Genomic DNA, 22306 nt, shown 5'->3' on the forward strand with positions numbered 1-22306 from the left:
ATCAGTTGCAGGGGGGGGAAATACCAAAGAGCCAGCCTTATGGACTCCAAACTATCTTGAAGCCCACACAGCATTTCAAACCTCCAGCTCTTTTATCCTTTCAACTTCTGCATTATTTCTCCTGCTAATCCTTCCCCCACACCACAGACTTCACAGGGGGGGAAATGTGCATAAATCGGGTTAACTCCCTCTCCTCTCCCCGCATAGGCCCACTCTGAATTGGGGCAAAACACAATGGAAAGTTAACTTTGAAAGAAATCTGTGATCCCCATTACCCAATTCTGTGACTCCCATTTGTTTCTGGAAAACTGGAAACGCTCCTCTAATACAGCTGTCTAGATTCTAACTCCACAACCTTTATTCAGCAATGCTATTTTAAACACTCAGCTCAGCTGGCTGGGAGTTCTTCCTTCTTACAATTACAAAAAAAGAAGAAGAAACTGTCCTTACATTTTGCTTTCTAGACCTTCCCTGACATCAGCTGACCTTTGACATTCTCACTGGTTGACATCATGATTACCATAGAAACGAAGGGACCAGCATCACTTAAAACATCTGGAATTTTAGACAGCTTCCCTTCAAAAACAAAGTCTTATAAACTTCAGGGAATAAATGCTAAAAACAGGAACACCAATGTTTAGCAAGATATCACCTTGTCCTTTTTGGAGAGCCAGAGTTTTTCCAAAGGGCGGCGGGGGTGGGGGTAGGTGTGGCTGTTGGAAGTGGAAGGCCAAAACATGTATAGCTTAGCTGCAAAAAAAGTGGCTTCAAGGGGGGGGTGTTCCCAGCCCCCCATGCTGTTTCCCCAAAAAGAAATCTAACCCCTATGATGTTTTAAGTCCTAAGCAGAAAGACAGGTGTTCATACTGTGCCTGTCTCCTTTCACTCCTGGAGATGAGCAGGAAAATGGCATGAGAAAAGAGCAAAAACCCCTCCCTTTCCCAGGGCTACAGGCCCGATCTACATCACATGGGCATGCAGAACTGCTTTTTGAGGTTTAGTTAGGGCATCCAAACACAAACTCTGGGGGTTCACCAGCATCTGTGGTTTGCCCCCAGACTCCTGAACAACTTTAAGTAAAATCATTTTGTTTCTCTGAGTCTCAACACTTCCATCTGAGAACGGGGAAGAACCTTTCCTGTTGCTTCTTCTAAGCAGCTGATGATGTGTACACAGTGACCTCTTAGCATTTTGTGCTCATTATACCCCTGACAGATAGCTTAAGTTATAAGCCCTGATTTACAAATGCAGTCAATGCAACAGAAATAAGGTGGCTGAATTCTAAGGTGGTATAGATGACTGTATCATTACATACAGGTCTGCAATGTTTTTAATTCTCCTTTGAAATATGTTAACGAAACATCCTCTCTAAGTAAGCAGGACACCAGCAAAGCAGAGGAAGCTGAGCTTAAACCTCCTTCCCCAAGACGCTAACTCAGTTTTTCACATGGGGCACACTCAAAAACCCCTCACCCCATACCTGTAATCTGGTAGGATACAGTCCTCAGTACCCATCAGGATTCTAGCACCTCATTCTTCTGCATGTATAGACCAAAGTCCCAGTGATGGTGATCTTGAAACAGCTGCTGAGTTATGTGGATCAGGTAAAATTCGAACCCAGAACTCCCTGTTCCCAACCCAACATTCTCTCCATTTTAGTTAAGGAAGTGAACGTTAGCACCTTTGCAATCTGGGCAAAAAGACCCTTTTAGAGTTACTAGTTTGTATCCTAGCACACTGCTCAGCCAAATCTGAACAATTCCTCCAGGCCAAGGAATTTTCCACTGGAAGAAGAGGTTATTTACACCAGAGGAAGGGTTCAAACAGAACGGCTAGACAGAATACAAGCCATGATCTCAGAGCCTTTGCCTCATTTAAACAGCTTTCCAGGGGATGCCCCCCCCCATCAATCACCCTTTTCAACATATTACAAATTCTACACCACCTGAAGCAGGTTTAAATCTTCTGCAAGTTTTTTAAAAAAAATTCTGCTGCTATTTTAATACAAAATCTGTTTTTCACTGCCAGCCTCTTATTTCCAGCAGTTTTAAAGATTTCTGCTTCTAAGAATATTTTTATTGCTATGTCTCTATTTTAAAACCATTTAAGGCTGTGTGATCCTGTTCTATTTTAATGCTTATGAGCAGAGATTCCATGGATTCTGTGAGCCGCCTCAGAGGTTCAAAATGGCAAAGCAGTGAATAAAGTTTTCTTTTTAACTAATTCTAAGAACAAACAGCATAGGGGAAGGGAAGGGGTTGCTTGCTTTCCACCACACGCAGGAACACGGCAATCACCTCCCGCTGCTTCCTTCTCTACGCCTGCAAAGCTGCCATCCGTTCCAACCATCTGCCCTCCATCTGGAGGGGGCTATGACAAGACAGGCAGGGAAACTTGTACCGAAGCTGTTTACCAGAGAGGAAAAACACTTTCCTCAGAAAGACCTCTCCAGTAGGAAGCGTAACCTTTGCCAGCCAGACTGTTCCCTCCGTGGTACCCTGCCACTGAACGAGCATTCATCCGAGGATGCTGAGGAAGGCACCTGGATTGCACAAGGAATGAAGGAAGCTAGAAAGCTCTGTTGCCACAATTATGTCATTAATCCCCACATGGAAGCAACATGGAATATGTTGCAATTCACAAGAACCTGAGGCTGTTTTCACACTGCTTACCGGCGGCCACGGAACATCGTGCCAAGCTCCCAGAGCAACAACAGTCGTCCAGGCACGAAATCGCGAAATTGCAGCAGGAAGATGCTGTCATTCCGGGAGATTGGCACGATGTTCCGTGGCCGGTAAGCAGTGTGAAAACGGCTGGAGATGTCTGGCATTTAAAAACACAAGTATCTCGTCCTTATGGGAGAAGAGAAAACCCCATGTTCACACAGGCTGTTTCTCCTACATACTTAGAAATAAACAGAGAGGGAGAGAGCTCAGAGGAGAGTGATCGGGGGCATTCTATACAAGCCCTCAGTTGCCACCCCTCTATTGCTTGGTAATTACAGCAACAAATTAATCCTACTTGGGAGTTAAAAATAAAAGAGGGGTATCAATGTTTTGCTTTGCCTTTGAAAATAATTGCATAATTTGATAACGGGCCAGATTCTGCGGGCCAAACTACAGAAGATGGTGGAATTCAGAGACAAGAACTGCACATGTGAAGGATGCAAGTATAGAAGGAGGAAGTGGGTACACCTGACGGGGAATATGGAGTCTCAAGGAAGACCCAAGGCAGGTCTTATCTATGACAATACAGAAATAAACATGTTACACCGGTATTGCACCAGCTGCAAGGCCGGCACGGCCATTGAGGGCAGGTAGGCGGTGGCCTCGGCGTGAGGGCACTGGAGGGGCACCAGAGGGGGTGTCAGGGGCGGAGGCGCACGCCGTGAAGCTGGTGTGGCTGGGCCGCAGCTGCTGCAGCCAGCCAGCCCCGTGCCGCCGCCACCACACGCCCCCAGCCAGGCACAGCAGCCACAAGCCGCTGCCGGGGCGGCGTTTGGAGAGCGGAGCAGCCTCCGCCCACCACCCCAGCCATCCGCCGGCCAATGCTCCCAGCTTGCGCTGCGTGATGACATCATCGTGTGATGATGTGATCACGCAGTCCATGGCACGTGCGCGCTGTGCACGCGTGCGTGGGGGGGTGCTGGCTGCAGGCGCCAGAAACCCTGGCGCCAGCAGCAGCCAGCTGCATTGGTTACTGGTGGAGTACCGGATCAGATTCAAGGTTTTGGTATTAACCTATAAAGCCCTATGCAGACTGGGACCGGTGTAACAGTTGTTAATGGTCCCTGGCCTCAGTGAGGCCAGCCTAGCGTCAACCAGGGCCACGGTCTTTTTGATCCTGGCTCCAATCTGGTGGAACGCTCTGTCTAAAGAGACTAGGGCCCAACCAGATTTGTTATCCCTCTGCCAGGTGTATGGTTGACGCTGGTTGGGCCTCCCCACCAGCCGACTAGAGGAAAACATACCCCCCTATCCCCCTAGCCTGTTAAATACTTTGGAGATGGTTGGGTGGTGGTTATTGGAGAAGTCTGCTGCTTTGTGTTTTAAATATTTATGTGGTTTTAAAGTTATATGCATTTTAAATTACTATACTGATTGTAATCCGCCCTGAGCCTGCTGATGCAAGGAGGGCGGAATATAAATTGAATTAAATAAATAATAAATAAAAGAGAATGTATCATTTTATAACTATGTGCATGAGATGGAATCATCAAGAATTTGGAGATGGGGTGTTACAAGATTTTATCGGATGTATTTATTTAGATATCTATTCCCTGCTTTTCTCCTCAAATGCGACCTGAAGCTGCTTACAACATTGTTCTTCCCTTCTCCAGTTTATCCTAAAACAGCAAACCTGTGAGGCCGGCAAGGCTACATGACAATGTTTGGTCCAATAGGACTGCCAACCTCCAGATGGTGGATGAAGAGCTCCAGGAATTACAACTGACCTCCAGATCACAGAGATCAATTCCCCTGAAGAAAATGGCTGCTTTGAGGGTGGACTCTACAGCCTCATACCTTGCTGAAGTTCTGCCCTCCCCAAACCCCGCCCTCCCCAGATTCCATCTTCAAAACCTCTAGGAACCCTGGAGCTGCCTCAAGGTCACCCAGTTAGCTTCCATGACACAGAGAAGAGTTGACCCTGGGTCTCCCAGGTCCTACGTGCACGCGAAGGGAGTCGCAATATTAGCTGGGAAGCTGAGTTTTCAAAGTCAATTTCCCCTCTCTACAGAGCCAGGGAGATCACTGCTCAAAGGGTTTGTTAATTTCCTCTTTGTCTCCCAAAGGCTCTGTCAGTTTCACCTCCCCTTCTAGGAGGTGAAGAGGAAATTTAAAAACCCTCTGAGGAGCGATCTTTGCTGACTCTGTAGAGAGGGGAAATTGACAGAGCCTTCCCGTCTCTTTTAAAACTCAGCTTACCAGTTAACATCGCAACTCCCTTCATGTGAGCATCCTTGTGTAATTTGTCTCTTGTAGTTTAGCTCTAAGCCTGACACTATGACAATCACACCACACTGGTTCTGGATATGGGGGAGAAGGGCAAAGAACAGCAGTGGAGAAAGGAGGAGACCTGGATTGGATTGGTGCCATGATGCTGGGGAAAGGAAGGTTTAACAGAAAGAGATCAGGAAAAAGGGGGAAGAAAGTATTAGCCCTATCCCCAGAGGTAAGGCCCTTATCCAAATCTCCCTCCTTCTTCTGTTTAGTTTGGCCCAGTGTGGTGTAATGGTTAAAGTTCTGAACTAGGATCAGGGTTCAAATTCCACTTCCTCCACCATTAAACTTACTGGGTCATCTAGGGCTTTTTAGGCTAGCCCTGCTTCACAGGGTTGTTGTGAAAATAAGACAGGACGGGGGAACAATGTATATCACCCATTGCTAATTACAGGAAGAATATCTTTTTAAAGATGCACTAAATAAATAAATATAACTCTTACAGCTAAAGAAGGTGGGGATGTGTACTGTGGAATTTGAATGTCTGTGGCCAACTGTCTCAGCAAGCCTGCAGCAGGGAACAAGATCCGCTTTTCAGGGTTGAGTGTTGCCAGAATTTAACTCTTTGCTGAGCTGCTCCTTTATGCCAATTACAGTGCAATCCTATGGAGAGTTACTCCAGTCTAAGCCCATTGAAGACAATGGGCTTAGACTGGAGTAACTCTCCACAGGATCGCACTGTTTCACTGGGGGCCACAATTTGGGGAGAGCTTGAGATATCACATTTAACCAAAGGGAGGGGAGAAGAAGAGCCATCGCAAAGCCATTCATTATTTGCAGTATAAGCCTTATCAAAACCGACCCACCCTCTCTGCCCATTCTCCTCTCCGAGTTCCTCAAATTTCCCTCCCTGCATTGGCATCTAGAACCAGACATCAAGGGAAAGCAACAGAGGCTCCAGTCTCCATTTCCCCAGCATTTCAATCGAACAGAAAGCGAGGCTAGCAGAGACTCCATATGCGCAAAGCACAGCCGTCTCCAGCTGTAGCCCAATTTGCCCTTCATTAAGCTCTAAACGCAGAGCTCCTGTTTATATATTTGCACTGCAGTAGGACATCCTGTTCCTTAGGAGGCTCATCCTGTCTCACATAGATATCTGGGAATTCTGACATTTCAAGGTATTTCCCCATAGTATGCCTATACATCCAAACTGACTCAGCAAGAGCGATTAAACTCATTAAGCCATTACTTGGCACAATTGTTTGAATAACACAGTTTAAAAAAAGGAGACACCGATTAGGTACTAACATGGTTTCTCCCATTTCCAACCGAGCAGCTGAGCTCCACCCTCTCTTGCTCCTAGACCACCATCCCCCATTGTGATTGCCCCAGTTCCTCCACCAACACAGCGTTACAAACTGCAACATCCCCCCACCCTCCCATGGAACCTGGCCCGGCTCATTCAAAATCATCACATTTACTTTGGGCCTTAGTGAACCCAAGAGAAGACCAGATACATGATATCGCTAAGTAAAAGACGTCTAAGGTCCTTAGTTCAGCCTTAATTAAGGGCTTGAGGTCATGAAACGTCCTTCTGGCAAGTCAAGTCATTGGTCTGTTCAGGTCAGTATGGTCTACTTGGATTGGCAGTAGCTTTTCCAGGGCCTCAAGCAGTGGTCTTTCGTATCATCTGCTCCAGGGCTTTTTTCAGTGGGAACACAGTGGAACAGAGTTCTGGCACCTCTTCAAAATGGTCACAGAGGTTCCGTAACTCCGTTCCACCGCGTTCCAGCTGAAAAAAAGCCCTGCCAACAATTATTATTAAGTAAGCCTTAGTCAGTGCAAGAATTTGGGCATGCAGGAAAAAAAAACCCTGGCATGAATGCTATTTTAATATATATATAATTAAGATTCTATCCAGCAGGGCCACTTAGCTTTTAGCTAACTTTGAAATATCAGACAATTGATTGCCCTACTTACCTTCCCTCGTTGTTAAAATAGTCCTTACATTTACTTCCAGAGTCCAGTCCCATAATGCAATGCATAAAAGGGTAGGTTTTGCTTTCTCCAGACAGCTACAAAGACTAAGATTTGGATACAGAGATAGACACCGCAGTCCTTATTGGTACCTCTGGTCTAAAAAGGAATTGGTTTTTCACTTTCACTTCCAATACAGAACATGCAGAAATTTGAGTCAGAGAGACTACAAAAGATAAGAAGATGCCATTCTCAACCAGAGAGAACCGCCATCAATGGTGGCTTCCTATTTTTACCAGAAGTCTATTTCCTTATCAGGAGTGAGCACTGAAGGCTTACGAAACTTAGTGTGAAATCCGTCTCTTTGGGGAGTGGTTAGGGAAGACAGGAAGCAACTAACAGCCCAGATGGTCTGTAAAGCAAAGACTTGGAAGGAACCCTCCAAGGCTCTCCCTTCTAGACAGCTGCTAGAACCCAGACTTTGCAATCTATGCCATAAGCTTCTGTTTCTGAGCCTGCAGATCAGAATGTGGACTGCATCCTTGCTAGGAGCCACCAGCCACTATAGCTAAGTGTATTGTTTATCGTATTGAATTACAATGTGTAATCCGCCTTGAGTGTCAGTGAGAAAGGCAGACTATAAATAATGTAAATAAATAAAAGAACATTCTCTAGTTCTCAAAACTGTCTGCAGCTTGCTCTAGAAACATCACATGATCATCAATGATGTATTAAGGATAGTAATCTCTTAACTAGACACCATACAACAGCCTTTACCTGGCACACAAAGTAGCAGTGCGATCCTATGAAGAGTCACCCTAGTTCCTGGTGGTGGAGGTGGAAAGTGCCATAAAGACTTAGCTGACTTACAGTGACACACACACACACACCGGTGAAGTTTTCAAGGCAAGAGACAAACAGAGGAAGCTTGTCATTGCCTGGCTCTGCAACCCTGGACTGGACTTCTTTGGAGGTCTCCCATCCAATTACTAACCAAGGCCAACCCTGCTTAGCTTCTAAGATCTCATGAGATCAGGCTTGCCTAAGCTATCTCTAGTTGCTAGCCCAGGGAAATGCAAAACAGAGAATTCTCGCTGTGTGGCTGCCGCCCCAGGAGGTGAAAGCATACTTATGAGTTCTTTCCATCAAGAATATGCATAAGGATTTTTTTCTCATCATGAACATGCAAATTGTAAAGCATGTTTATTCCAAAAATGAAGATAGCTTGGTAGCCTGGAAAAGCGTGAAGAAAAAAAATCCAACCAAGAGAGAACTTGCTATTTAAGAGCCTTTCCCCGGGTGTCTTTGTGTTGCAACCAGCATCACTTTATCTCAGCAAAACATGTTTTGTTCTTGAAGGAAAGGGATTAAAAGGAAGGAGGGAGGGAAGGAAGAAAGAAAGAAAGCTGAGCCAACCCATTTTTAAAGAAGGAAAGGGTCAAGTGTGTCCTCAGAACAGCACCTGAGAGAAAGAAGGACAGGTTCTGAACATCTTCAGCTCACTGGGAACATTTCATTCAAGTCCCAGCTATGGCAACAAGCTCCCTGTTGGATTACTGAGTGTTGCCGTAACAACTTCTGGTTCCCTTCTGAGACTGGAAGCAAGTGATTTTTTTCCCAGGGAATCATACTCATAGTGTGTACACACCTCTGGTAAATAGGTTTGGCAGGTTCCAAATGAAGCTCCCGTATCCAGAATTGGACCATTGGTCCATCCTAGCCCAATGCTGGCTACTATGACTAGCAGTAGGTCTCCAGGGTGTTTTGCCCAGTTTTGCACCTGAGGTCCCTAAACTGGGGACTATCTTGTGGCACATGGAAGTAACCAGACTCTGCCTATATAATGAGCACAATCACTGATCCATCTAGCTAGGAATTCGATCTCATTTTTATCCTTCTTCCAGTACACTCAGGGGTTCTTAATTTTATCCTCACAACAACCCTGTGGTGGTAGATAAACTTGAGACTTACTGGCCCAAGATCAGCCAGTGAACTTCACAGGCAAACATAGATTTGAGTTTGGGTGTCCTTCGGTTTAAATAGGCTCTACCCACTATACTACAATACTGTCAATTCTAGAAGCAATTCTCTGAGTGTCCAGGTAGGGGGTCTGCTATATGATCCTTTTAACTGGAGATGCTGGGGACTGAACCTTGAACATCTGGCATGGAAAACAGATGTTCTGCAGGGGCTACAAGGCAGGACTTCAGGCTTTTGACCAGATGTAATGCATGCCAGAAAAAAAACATTTCAGGGATGACTTTTAACTCTCTATTATATATTGAGATTAACAGCTCTTTATTATAGCAAACATCTTTATAGAAACTGGAAGCAGACAGACTGCAGACAGGCTCAACAGTAACTAATTTATACTTACAAAAACCACACCCTCTTTTTAACAACAACAACCAGTACAAAGTGAGCAGCTAGAATCCTTCATTTGCATGAACTATATACAAAGTAATTACTTGCGGCACAGTGATTGGACTATAAGGCAACAGTTATGATTGGCCGTTACCAGCACAAAAGACCAATAGTCTTGTGGGCCTCAGGAGCCTTCGTTCCTCAGGGTTTGCCTCCAGGTAGTGCCTGGAGATCTCCTGGAATTACAACTGGTCTCCAGGCCACGGAGATCAGTTCACTTGGAGAAAACGGCTACTTTGGGGGATGGACTCTATGGAATTATGCCATGCCAAGGTCCTTTCCCTCCCCAAACACCACTTTCTCCAGGTTTCACCCCCTAGATCTCCAGGAATTTCCCAACTTGGAGCCAGCAACCCTATCGTTCCTACTCAAGCAATACATAACTCCCCCCCCCCCCCATTCTTTGATAATGATCTTTCGATTAATGGTTTATTGTTTTCCATGACTTCCGCATCACTCGAGCAGTGGGTTTGCTGGTCATGCATACAAACCTAGTAGAGCCAGAAAAACAGATGAAAATATAACACATGTCCCACTTGCCAAGCTTACTGGCAATTAGCCAGTCCTCTCTAGAGAAAGAAAGAAGGGGGGTGGCTAATGTGTTCCTCTTCAGCTTGATTTCAGCTCCTGGGGAAGCAAGGCACCCAGCAGGAAGGGCTTTATAATTAAATGCTATTTAGGTAGCTCAAACACACACAGCACTTCTTACCAGCAGACAAAACCTAAAAAGTCATTTCTAACTTCTCTTCCCCCTAATAAACAAGGATTAACCTCAAAAAGAAACAGAGCAGTAAGTACAGGAGAGAACCCTTTTGGTTTTAAGGCCATCACCAACATATGTTGACTAATGAAGCAGAACTATAAGGAGTCTGCCGGCAACTCTGTGCGGCCAGCAACCCATGGCTCTAAAGCCAAAGGTGGCTCAGTGTGGAACCAAATACGGCTCTTGAAAAAGAAATCTGCATGTTAAGTTCTTCTCTTAGAATGGTAAGTGGGATGCTAAAATAACAGGAATGAGAGAAGGGAATAGCAGAAAAGATTTTTATGAGATCAAAAGGCTTCTGAGAGATCCTTTATAGAAAGGGGTTAGCCGTGTTAGTCTGTAGTAGCAAAACAGAAAAGAGTCCAGTAGCACCTTTAAGACTAACCAACTTTATTGTAGCATACGCTTTCGAGAACTACAGTTCTCTTCATCAGATGCATCTGTGAGAGCTGTGGTTCTCGAAAGCTTATGCTACAATAAAGTTGGTTAGTCTTAAAGGTGCTACTGCACTCTTTTCTATTTTTAAAGAAAGGGAAACAACAGAGGCGAACAGTTGCCAGTCATTCAAGTGTGAACCATATGTACATTACAAACCATGCGCTGAAACAATTGCACGTTGTGCTCCTGTGTATATTTATAACATATTGTGAGACTTGTGTCAGCCTCTTCCTAATAAAGGACTTGCAACAAGCAGTATTTGGACTGCATGAATCAATGTATCAATCATCAGTAACACACAGCTGTATACGTTCTGGTTATGAAAACGGGTTTTCTTATACTGGCTCTCCATGGATCTCTTGCTCTGAACTCTTGACTGTTGGGCTCTTTAAATGTAAAAAGTTGCTGCCTCTCGCTGAAGACTGTCTTCTTCAACTGGCAGTGGCTCGGCAGGAACTTTGAACAGATCTCCATGTCACTGCTACTGCCCGAGATGCTTTAAGGAACAAACCTGCAACCTTCTGCATGTGGTTAATCTCACTGAGCTACGGCACTTTTTTCAGCCACTGCCACATTCAGAGAGAAAGTGGGTGCTCGTGCAGAGCGTCGCCACACATGATTATTTATCACAATCACAAACTCTTAACTAAGTGCTGAACCACATGAGTCATATAAGACAACCCCCTGCTTGCAGATTATGATCTTATTGGTTAGAGCAAGACACACAGGCTAGGGTCCATAGCATTGCCAACCTCCAGGTGAAGGCCTGGAGTTTTCCACGAGTTCTCTAGACTGCAGAGTCCAGTTCTCCTGGAGGAAATGGCTGCTGTGGAGGTGGATGCTATGGCATTATACTCCACTGAGGTCTCTCCCCAAAGTTCACCCCCACCAGGACCCTCCCACAAATCTCCAGGAATTTCCCAATCTGAAGTTGGCAACCTTAGCAACTGCTCACAGTTTGGCTGACTGCCTAACCTACACTTCTGCAGAATGTGAGAAACAAAATTGTTCAGGAGGGCATTTTGATAAAGGGAAGATGCTTGTGGTTTTAATGTCTGCAGGAAAACAAATAATTAGGCAATTTCCATTGCATGGTTCATTGTATATTTTATACCATTTTAGTACATTGTTTTCTAACTTTGTGTTCTAGTTTTATCGCAGGCACAGTTTTTTCTGCACAGCTCACCAACCTTGTAAACCTGTTTCATTGCCCTGTTTGCTGCATACTGTTGTTTTTAATGTTGCTTTCCGATTTTTGTAATCCTGGCTTCAGTGGTCATATAAGTCATATATGACACCTCGCTTATGGTATGGATTATACTGCCGTTTCCCCCCCTCTAAATTTGTAATCCAGTTGAGGCAGGATTTGTATGTATTATACTGTTTTTATTGCACTGCCTTTGAACAGCATGAGTCTCACCCAAAAAAGACAGACACATAAATGAAGCCCATAAATAAATAGTACATTACAGATCAACAACTGAAAGCCCGTGGGCCAAATTCTACCCCAGTCAGCACATATCCCCTCCATGCAAACCCTCTTTTTCCTCTCACTTCTTGAAACTGTGCAGATGGAGATAGAGATATAAAGAAGTGGAAACTGCCCTTCGCTGTTTTACAGGGATGGGGTCAGGCTTCAGCATCCTAGACCGGCTGCTAGCCAGGCAACCTCCTCCCTCCTTGGTCTGGACATGCAACCCCAGAGACAAGCCTCCATGGGCCAAGCCAGGCGTGCGTGGACGTGGGCACACCCTGAGCCCCCACACACATACCTGGGCACACACTGAGTGGTATGGTGCATGGACTTGGGCAAGGGAGAGAAGGTGGCACCAACCTGCTACAGTTTAAATAGGTGGGAAGCCCCGAAGCAGCAGTCTCAGAACTTGAGGCGGCCTGATCTTTCTCCTTCCCTACTTTCTTCATAGGGGTTAAGGAGGGAAGGCCTGGCAAGCAGCCCCCCAGCACAGCACAGCACTGGGGCCACAGGCAGTGCTTGAGATTGCCACATCACCACTGGCACCCACAGCTTGCCCCTCTGGCCCCCTAGGCAATTCCCCGAGGCTGCCTAGTGGGTGGGCCAGAGTTACCTGTCTCCAGGTGGCAGCTGGAGATCTCCTGAAATTACAACTGATCTCCGTGCAACAAAGATCAGTTCTCCCGTAGAAAATGGCTGCCTTGGAAGGTGGACTTTATGGCATTATACCATTCTGAGGACCCTCCCCGAAACCTGCCATCTCCAGGCTCCACCCCACAAATCTCCACAAATTTCCCAACCTGGATTTGGCAACCATAGGGCCACCTCTGTATGTGAAGGTTTAGGAACCAATAGTCAGATATTGCTGACAAGCCACTTTGGGATAAGAAACGCAACCCACCCCAAACCCTACTCAAAATGTCCCATCAGCCCAAACCAGATTTCTCTTACACAAGAAGGCATCCATCCGCATGCCTTACACTGAGTCGGATCAGGGGTGTATCTAGCTCAGAGGTATTGGCTGTGGCTGGCGGCAACTCTCCAGGTTGTCAAGCAGAGAAAGATCTCCCCGAGCACCTGTTACCTGAGATCCTTGAGTGAGGGATGCCAGAAAGTGAACTTAAGACCTTCTGCATGCAAAGGAGGTATTCTTCCACTAAGCCGCTGCAGTTCCCTTCCCCCCCCCCTTTTTTTTTGGTAAATGGAAACTTTTGGGTCATGTAATCATAGCAACATAATTCACTCTGGACTGATCTAATTACTGAGCAGGTTGCTAAAATGCAGGAACCTGTATTTGCAAGCTCTTCTTAACTGTACTTTCTAACCCTGTAATTTTAGTTATTTTTTTTAAAAAAATCTTTGTTACATGTTCTTTTAAAAACTCTGTTAATAAAAAACACAAATAACAAACCTCCAGCCATACTTAAGGAGCAAGGCTACACACTTTTTCTGGCAGGGCTGTAGATAAGTACAGTCTAACTTCTGTGGACTTTGTCACCAGATTTGAAACAGCTTATTAGCCAAACCTCAACTATTCGCAATTGTTACGGGCAGTTCACACAACTGAATTTTTCCATAGGACCTCATATATGGGGGAACAGCTGAGCAGAGAAAGTTTATAGCAGGTTACTACATATAATTTGCAAGAAACCACCTTCAACGGCACAGCTGCAATCAACTAGGGTTGCCAACCTCATGGTGCTGCCTGGAGATCTTCCCAAACTACAACTGATCTATAATAACAACAGCAACATTTGATTTATATTCTGCCCTTCAGGACAACTTAATGCCCACTCGGAGCAGTTTACAAAGTATGTCATTATTATTCCCACAACAATAATCACGCTATGAGGTGGGTGAGGCTGAGAGAGCTCCTAGAAGCTGTGACTGACCCAAGGTCGCCCAGTTGGCTTCAAGTGGAGGAGTGGGGAATCAAACCTGGTTCTCTAGATTAATCCTGCTGCTCTTAACCACTTCACCAAACTGGCTCTCTAGACTACAGAGATCAGTTCCCCTGGAGAAAATGGTTGCTTTGGATGATGAACTCTATGGCATTATACCCTGTGAAGGTCCCTCCTTTCCACAAACCATCCTCTCCCCAAATCTCCAGGAATTTTCCAACCTAGAGCTGGTAATCCTAGCAATCACAAAAATGGCTGTCCTTTCTCATGTTGATCAGTAGCACAAACCCATCATCTGCTAATTTAGATGCCAGGAGGATATGCAACAACAACCCTACAAGGTAGAACAAGCTGGAAAAATCGTACCTAGTCCTAGGCACCCAATTAGCTTTGTAGTTCAACAAGGATTTGGATCCAGATCTCCCCATTTTGAGTCCGGTACTCTGTCAACACAGGAGGCTCCCAAGCTAGATTTCACTGGAGGGTAGGAAACTGTGGTCTATTTTCCTACATTATCTGTTTGGCATCTTTGGGGGCAGCTGATAATATTAAACAAACACCAGCGAGAGCCTAGCAGCAAAGCTCCAACATCTGCTATCACACAAAAGGGTTGTTCCAGTAAATGGAAATTGCTTCGGCTATTAAAAGAAATTAGACAGCCCCGTGCTAAACTCTGATACATGTCCAGTTGCTTGACCTCCGCTCCATTTTTGCAGATAATATTTAAGGTTCATAGTCCTCCCACTGGAAGAATGTTTTATCTCCATTTTACAGAAGAGGAAAGGCAAGATAAAATCACTGAGGCTCACATACCAGTATGCTTTATGGGAAAGAAGGGGGTGGAGAGGCTTGTGTGTGTACACATGCATTTGTATGTGTGTGTACATGCACACACACACAGCCCCTTGGAAAATCCCAATCAGTGAGTACTGAGTCACACATTTCCAGGATCAGGGTTTTGCCCTCACCAGCAACTGTTTACTTATACAAGAAAAAGAGAAAAATAGTTAACATTGGGGTATGGACTTACCCTGCTCTCTTTGAAAACTACTCCTGAACTTTCTACTTGTACAAAATTCAACTGCAAGTATGTTGGCTGGTAAGGATTACAGGGAATATATCCTGCCAATGCTTAAAATGTTTTTAAAAATTACACTATTTGTGTCCAGAGGAGTTAGCTGTGTTAGTCTATAGTTACAAAATAGTAAAGAGTCCAGTAGTCTGACGAAGAGAGCTGTGGTTCTCGAAAGCTTATGCTACAATAGTTGGTTAGTCTTAAAGGTGCTACTGGACTCTTTACTAGTTGTGTCCATAACTTTTAAATGCTGGGTTATCACTACAAAGCCCTCAAGGGTTTAGGACCAGAGTTCTTTAACGACCACAGACTCCTGTACAAATCGGCCCATCATGGAACTTCAGCCTATAAACCCGCACTCTGCATGCCCTCCCTTACAGATGCAAAGCAGACAAACACCAGAGACAGGGCCTTTTCCACTGTGGCACCTCAACTGTGAAAGTCCCTCCCTACAATGATCCACCAGGTGTTTTCCTCTCCTCTGACCAGGGCTTTTTTTCTGGGAAAAGAGGTGGTGAAACTCAGGACCACACAATGGCATCACTTTGGGTCAGCTGGAACAAGTTTAAATCGCCCTTGGTGAAAATGGTCACATGGCCGGTGGCCCCGCCCCCTGATCTCCAGGCAGAGGGGAGTTTAGAATCTCAACTCCCCTCTGTCTGCAGATCAGGGGGCGGGGCCACCGGCCATGTGACCATTTTCAAGAGGTGCCGGAACTCCGTTCCACTGCATTCCTGCTGAAACAAAGCCCTGCCTCTGACTATTTAGACATTTGTACTAGACATTGCTTTTCTCCCCAATAGGCACTCAATGTGGCTTACACAACATCCTATCCTCCACTTTATCTCCACAACAACAACCTTGTGATTGAGTGGCCAAAGATCACCCTGTGAGTTTCCATGGCAGAGACCAGTCCCATAGGCTAATCCCTACACTATGCTGGCTTTCTATTGGCTACTGCTGTTCCAAAACACAGCTTATATTTTAGTTTGAGAATGGCCTTGAGTTCTGATATTCTTGTTTGATCATAATGCTGACTTCATGAGTTTTGGGATTCTATTTGCACCATATTTTAATTCATGTTTGTTTTATGTTGGGTAGCTACTTCAAGAGCTACAGCCACAAGTGTGGAATATAACTAATTAAGAATCCAGATTTCTCCTATTTGCCTCACCTCCATTGCACATTCTGTTTGGAGACCACCTGCTTTGCCACCAGAAGGCCACAGGTGCACTGCTGGGACTCTCCTAGTCAAGGATGACCAGTAGCAGGTGTGAGGAAAGACCTTTCTCTACTGGACAGCTGCTGCCAGCCACAGCAGAGAGCCCTGGGCTATGTGGCCCAATGGTTGTAGGCTCTTTCATGTGGTTCGGGACAACTGCTTTAGAAGAATACTTTGGAGAGATGAACTGCAGACCTAGGGGTCCTCGGTTCAGCTCTTTTCTCTACACTGAATTTACTAGGCATAAATTGGAGAGAAAATGTGCTGTAGTGTAGGACAGGAGAAGACCCAGATTTAAATCTCCCCTCCACCATTAAGCTGACTAGGTGACCTGGGTCCAGTTTAGGGTTACCAAACTCAAGGTGGAGCCTGGAGTTCTCATGGAATTACAGTCACTCTCCAGACAACATAAATCAGTTTCCCTGGAGCTTTGGAGGGCATACTGCATAGCAGTATATACCTGCTGAGTTCCTTCCCCCAAATACACCCCCAAATCTCCAGGAATTACCCAAACTGAAGTTGGAAAGCAGTTCGTTCCCTCAGCCTAACCTACCTCACAGGGTTGTTGTGAGGAGAAGATGAAAGACAAACTCTTGAAGAAAGGCCTGATAGAAACGTGATAGCTAAGTAAGCTTCAAACTCCCCTTCCTCTGCAAAACGGTGACCACTCTACTGACCTACCATGCAGGGTTATCCTAAGGATTACAACACACTAATGTACACGAAGTGCTTTTAACACAGTTACTAAGTACCAGAGTAGACAAAAGGTTGGCAGCTGGATTTTTTTTTTCTTCTAGAAAGTAGACGGCTTGCAAAGGTCCATCGCTCAGGTAAAACCAAGTCAGTCCAAGACTTCTGCGCTGGCATGCAAACCAAGAAGCCCTGGAAGGCTGGAACCACAGATCTGTGGGCAGAAAGGTTAACACAACGGGCAGCCTCGTCTCTAAACTTCCTTCCTCCAACTGGGGAGTTGAATGTCATCACTTTGCCGTCAGCAACGCTGACAACATTGCAAAAGCTTCCATTCAACTGCCAAAAGAAAGAGCAACACAGATAAAACCAGAGTTTCCCAAGCTTGTCTTGCCCCATTCTTCTGACCCAGAGCAGGCATCTCAAGCCGGGCAGAGAGAGCCCGCACAAACCAGGCCAAGTCTGGGAAAGATCCCCCCGAAAGCCAAACGCAAAGAGGGTGGAAGCAACGACTGGGGGTACTCACAGCCGGTCTTGTCCGCCAGCTCCTGGATCTCCTCCGACATGGAGTGGGAAGAGCCCATCCCCTCTGCAAAACCGGAGATGCCGCTTGGACAAAAGCCAGCCTGGAGGGTCAGGGCCTGGAAGAGGCAGGGGTGGCCGGCAGCAGGGCGGGCAAGTTAGGAGCAGGAGGGGGCTGCAGGGCTGTCCGCATACAGGAGCCTGCGAAGTGATGGCGAGCAGCGCGGGCCGGGCAGGTGCCGGCTCAGCAGCGCCAGGCAGACTTCAGCGCAGCGGCTGAGTTTAAATCTTGAGGAAGCAGAAGAGCCGCTCATTAGAATATACATAGGGAGAGAAGAGAAAGGCTCCCTCGGGGTCCAAGAGTCCTCCATGTTGAGCGCCTTTTAGTAGAACCGCCCAACAGGGTCACGGCTGGAAAGGCAGTGTGCTGTAGTGGTTAGAGTGTCAACTAGGACCTGAAAGATCGGGGCTCAGTTCACCACACTCAGCTGAGAAGCTCATTGGGTGACCTTGGGCCAGCTGAACTTACTTTACAGGGGAGCTGTAAGAGCAAAATTGGGTGGTGGGGGAGGCAGGTACGCTGCTCTCGAGTACCTTGGAAGCTAGAGGATGGATCAAAACGAATAGACATTGTTAGTGTGTAAGCTTTTGAATCGGACTGAACTCTTCATCAGGCAAAAGAGGTGGATGGAGGAGAAAAAGTGGATATAAGAACACCTCTGTCGGCAAATTGTTGCACACTTGGAGTGGATTAGACTTAGTTAAGGCATGAAGTTCACGGTGTATTAAAGCAACTGGCGAGATTTCTGATCAGGGAACAGCAGAGAGAATTTTAAAAAAAACTTTATCCAATGCCATATCTCCAGTTCAGATTCTCTCTCTCACAAACACACACACACAAACCAATCTGGTCAAATTAACAGTCTGATTACACCCCTGTTAACTTCTTATATGCATAACAGACCAGTTTTAAGAATTATAGTAAAAATGGAAAGTGGTTTTTGACTACATAGCTGGTAATTAAGAAAAATTAAGAATAGTTTTTATGGAAGCCGGCTAATTAGAAAATGGATATTTTAAAATGTTGAATATAAAATATTTAGTATAATATTAATGATTTTTTCTTTTATATATTGTTATTTTCTTTTTCTTTTCCAATAAACAGTCCCCTCTAGCATGTAGTTTGGTCGAAATTTAAGCCATTCTAGGTGCATCAGGTTGCTCCAAAGAGTGTGCAAGCCAAGATCTTTTTTGCACATTTACTGTCTTAATGTAATGTAATGTCTTAATGTATTAACCAAAACAGGTAATAGTCATCTTCAGATTAACTGTGCTGTCCTAAACAGATTTACATCATTCTAAATCTATTGAAGTCAATGGGCTTAGAAAGGTGTAACTTTGCTTAGGACTTTGATGAAGAACTCTGTGGAAGCCTGAAGCTTGGACCCTGATCTGCTTAAAGGAGAAGCACAACCTTTTTTTTTTTTGTCTCCATGTTAACAGAAACCTTATTTAGGAACCTATACTGAATTCCATGCCTCATTAACACATCCTAGCCACCTGGCAACGCAACACTCTCTTCCTGTTCCAGTCTACGACTGCCAAGGGAACCTGTTACAACAGCAAGAAAAGTATCACGCTGGCCTTCAACACCTGAGAGGCAAAAGAACTGATGAATGTGAGAAGATTTCTAGAAAGTATTTTAAAAATAAGTGCATTCATAATATTTGCCAGGTTAAAATATTGTCACCTGCTGCAAAGGAAAGATCCCTCCATTAATTCACAGAACAAGAAGCATTGTGTTGTGTTCTCTTTGATGCTCATTATGAATTAATCATCACATTTGAATCCTGTCTTTTTTCCAGAGCGCTTCAGAGGGCAGGGTGGGAGAGAAGTACATAATTTCCTAGGGACAGAAACCAGGAAATAGGGACTATCTCTGATAAACATTTGTGTGGCTTTAAAAGAGGGTAGGATAGGGGTGGGGCTGTGGCTCATTGGTAGATCATCTGTCTTGCATACAGAAGGCTCCAGGTTCAACTTCTGGCATCTCCAGTTAAAAGCAGTGATAGCTGATGAGAAAGACCTCTTGCCTGGAACCCTGGAGACTGAGTCACTGCCAGTCACAATGGACCATACTGGCCTCCCCATACCATGCGCAGATCTGCCTGATAACACTGTTCCACGTGTCTTGCAGTGCAGGCAGCTGGAAGGGCGCTTCAGCAAAAACAAAAAATGAATTTTGTAGCACCATAAAGACTAGTTATGGTAGAAGAATTTGTCTGCCACAATGGATCCCTTATCCTTTTAAGGAGCAGCCAAAACTCCCTTTTTGTTTCTCCTTCTAGTGCAGTTTGCTGCACTTTTTTTAAAAAAAAAAAATCTCTTGCTATCTTTCATGATCCCCAAATTGCTTATTTCGCACTTCCACTGCACAGGTGCTTCTTGGGACTGTGGGCTGATGGCTGATGTTTGGTTTGTCTTTTTCTTTAAAAAAAGGCTGAATATGCACAAGAGAGCAGTGTACGCACACACAATTTTTGCTGTGGTATGCCAAACGGAGGTGCGGGGGGAGAGCACCTTGAGGTTTTCTCCATTGGAACTGGGAAATCACAAGATTTATTTTGTTTTAGTTACTTCATTTATACCCCACCTTTATTCTCAGTGAATGACATCATTCTTCTCCCCACCGTGTTATCCTCAGAACAGCCCTGTGAAGTAGGTTAGGCTGGTGTGTGCGACTGCCCCAAAGTCAACCAGCAAGCTTCTCTGGCAGAGTTGGGATTCCTATTTGGATCTCTCGGACCCTAGCCTGACGGTCTCACCACTACACTATGTGGGTACTACATCACTTCAGGAGCAAGTCATCAGGACAACCAGATGTGGGCCTCGGCTGGAAGACCAGACTCCTCAAGGTGAGGTGCTGGACCTGGGACTTGAGGTATACCAGGCAGTTTAATATTAGAACTTGATGGGTCACTAAATGAAGTGAGATCAAAAGAATGCATTTCTGCACACAAAACACAGTGTTGACTCATGGAACTCACTGCCACAAGATGGTGGCAATAACCACTGGTTTGGTGGGGGTGGAGAGTGCTATCATAGTTGACGTATGATGACTCCAGTTGGATTTTCATGGCAAGAGACTAACAGAGGTGGTTTGCCATCACCTGCCTCTGCAACCCTGGTCTTCATTAGAGGTCTCCCATCCAATTACTAACCAAGGCTGATTCTGCTTAGCTTCTGAGATTTGACAAGATTGGGCTTGTCTGGGCTATCCAGGTCAGGACAACCACTGGTTTAGAGGGCTAGAAAATGGGATTAGCCATCTATTAACAGGAACCATGGTTGCTAAATGGAATCTCTGTTTTCAGAGACAGTGACCGGTGAATACTAGTTACTGGGGGACAAACGAGGAAGAATTGTTCCCTTCATGCTCACACTTGATGGTGCACATGGATCACAAGCTCTGCACTCCCAGAAGGATTATTAATCACAAGTGGAACCAGAAAGAACACACTTTAAAAAATAGTATATTGACAATTCTTATTATCTTTAACAACAAATAAGCAATTTTTTAAAGCTGACATTCAGAAGAGCGAATACGTTATTTGGGTGATACAAAATTATCCAGAAATCAAGAAACACCTACAAGTGACTTCTGTCCTGGCTAGCTGTTGATTTCTGTTCCTTCACTGGTTAGTCTTCTCTCTATTTTTTTTTTTAAGTCCTGCAGATGTACTCTTTGCTGAGAGCGCTGGCAAGCTCCAGGCCAGCCAGACCTCATTTGCAGGCCAGACTCCCTCATACGCAGCCTAAACTCCCCAGGGCAGAGCCTCTGGGCCCCATTCTCCATTGCACTTTGATTGTGCAAACTGGCCGCCTTGGGTGGGTTGCTGATGTCTAAATCGGATTACGCCTGATGAGACACGGCAGAAAGACTCCCAGGCCTCATTAGGCAGGAATAACTGACAGTAACTTCAGTTCTCGAATAACAAAACAAACAATCCACTCGTGAAAATGAAAGTGGGCACACTCCAGCTGTCCCTGTTTCCCAGTGACAATCCCTGGGTCTCTCTTCTGGTGGTCCCTGGGACTCATCTAGGGTTGCCAACTCTGGGTTGGGAAATTCCTGGAGATTTGGGGTGAAGCCTGGAGAAGACAGGGCTTGGGAAGGGGAGAGACCTCAGCAGAGTATAATTGCAAAAATTCCACCCTCCAAAGCAGCCATTATTTCCATGGCAACTCATCTCTGTTGCCTGAAGATCAGTTGTAATTCTGGGAGATCTCCAGCTTCTGCCTGGAGGCTGGCAACCCTAGACTCGCCTGTGAGGGGGGGCATTTCTTCAAACAGCCACATGGAAATCAAAACCCCTTTGACGGACTTAAAATAATACATTAACTAGGGTTGCCAACTCTGGGCTGGGGAATTCCTGGAGTTTGGGGTCTGAAGCCTAGGGAAGGCAGGGTTTGGGGAGGGGTTGGAGCTCAGTAGGTTATAATGCCACAAACACCGCCTTCCAAAACAGCCATTTTCTCCAGAGGAACTGACCTCTATCATTTGAAGATAGTCATAATTCTAGGAGATCTCCAGGTACCACCTGGAGATTGGCAACACTACAGAGCTGCTTGCTAACGGAATGCATTCAATCTTTGCAGGGCATAACCCTCAATCTCTAAGAGAGAGGTTGAAGGTTATCTACTTGCCTGTTCCAGGTTCAAAGCGAAATCCTGAATTTCTCAGCCAATAAACCGTCAAATGTGTTAAACTAAACTTTTATGTTAAAAAATCTGATCACTCTAGTTCTGATTCACAAAATAGTAGTGCAGAACACTGGCATACTCCATAGAAATCAATCCCATATGGAGTGGAACAGAGA

The 22306-nt window shown here is 45.3% G+C and overlaps 1 protein-coding gene across 1 annotated transcript in view; it reads right to left on the minus strand.

The window, feature by feature from the left end:
* TESC (tescalcin) overlaps positions 1–17701 on the minus strand; it is a 39965-nt gene extending 22264 nt beyond the window's left edge. Inside the window, exon 1 of the mRNA XM_054996151.1 lies at positions 17431–17701. Coding sequence (XP_054852126.1) covers positions 17431–17488 — 58 coding nt within the window. The 5' untranslated portion in view covers positions 17489–17701. The remainder of the gene's footprint in view (positions 1–17430) is intronic.
* Between the last annotated feature and the right edge of the window lie 4605 nt (positions 17702–22306).

The sequence above is a fragment of the Eublepharis macularius genome, chromosome 13 (assembly GCF_028583425.1).
Source record: "Eublepharis macularius isolate TG4126 chromosome 13, MPM_Emac_v1.0, whole genome shotgun sequence".
Classification (NCBI taxonomy): domain Eukaryota; kingdom Metazoa; phylum Chordata; class Lepidosauria; order Squamata; family Eublepharidae; genus Eublepharis; species Eublepharis macularius.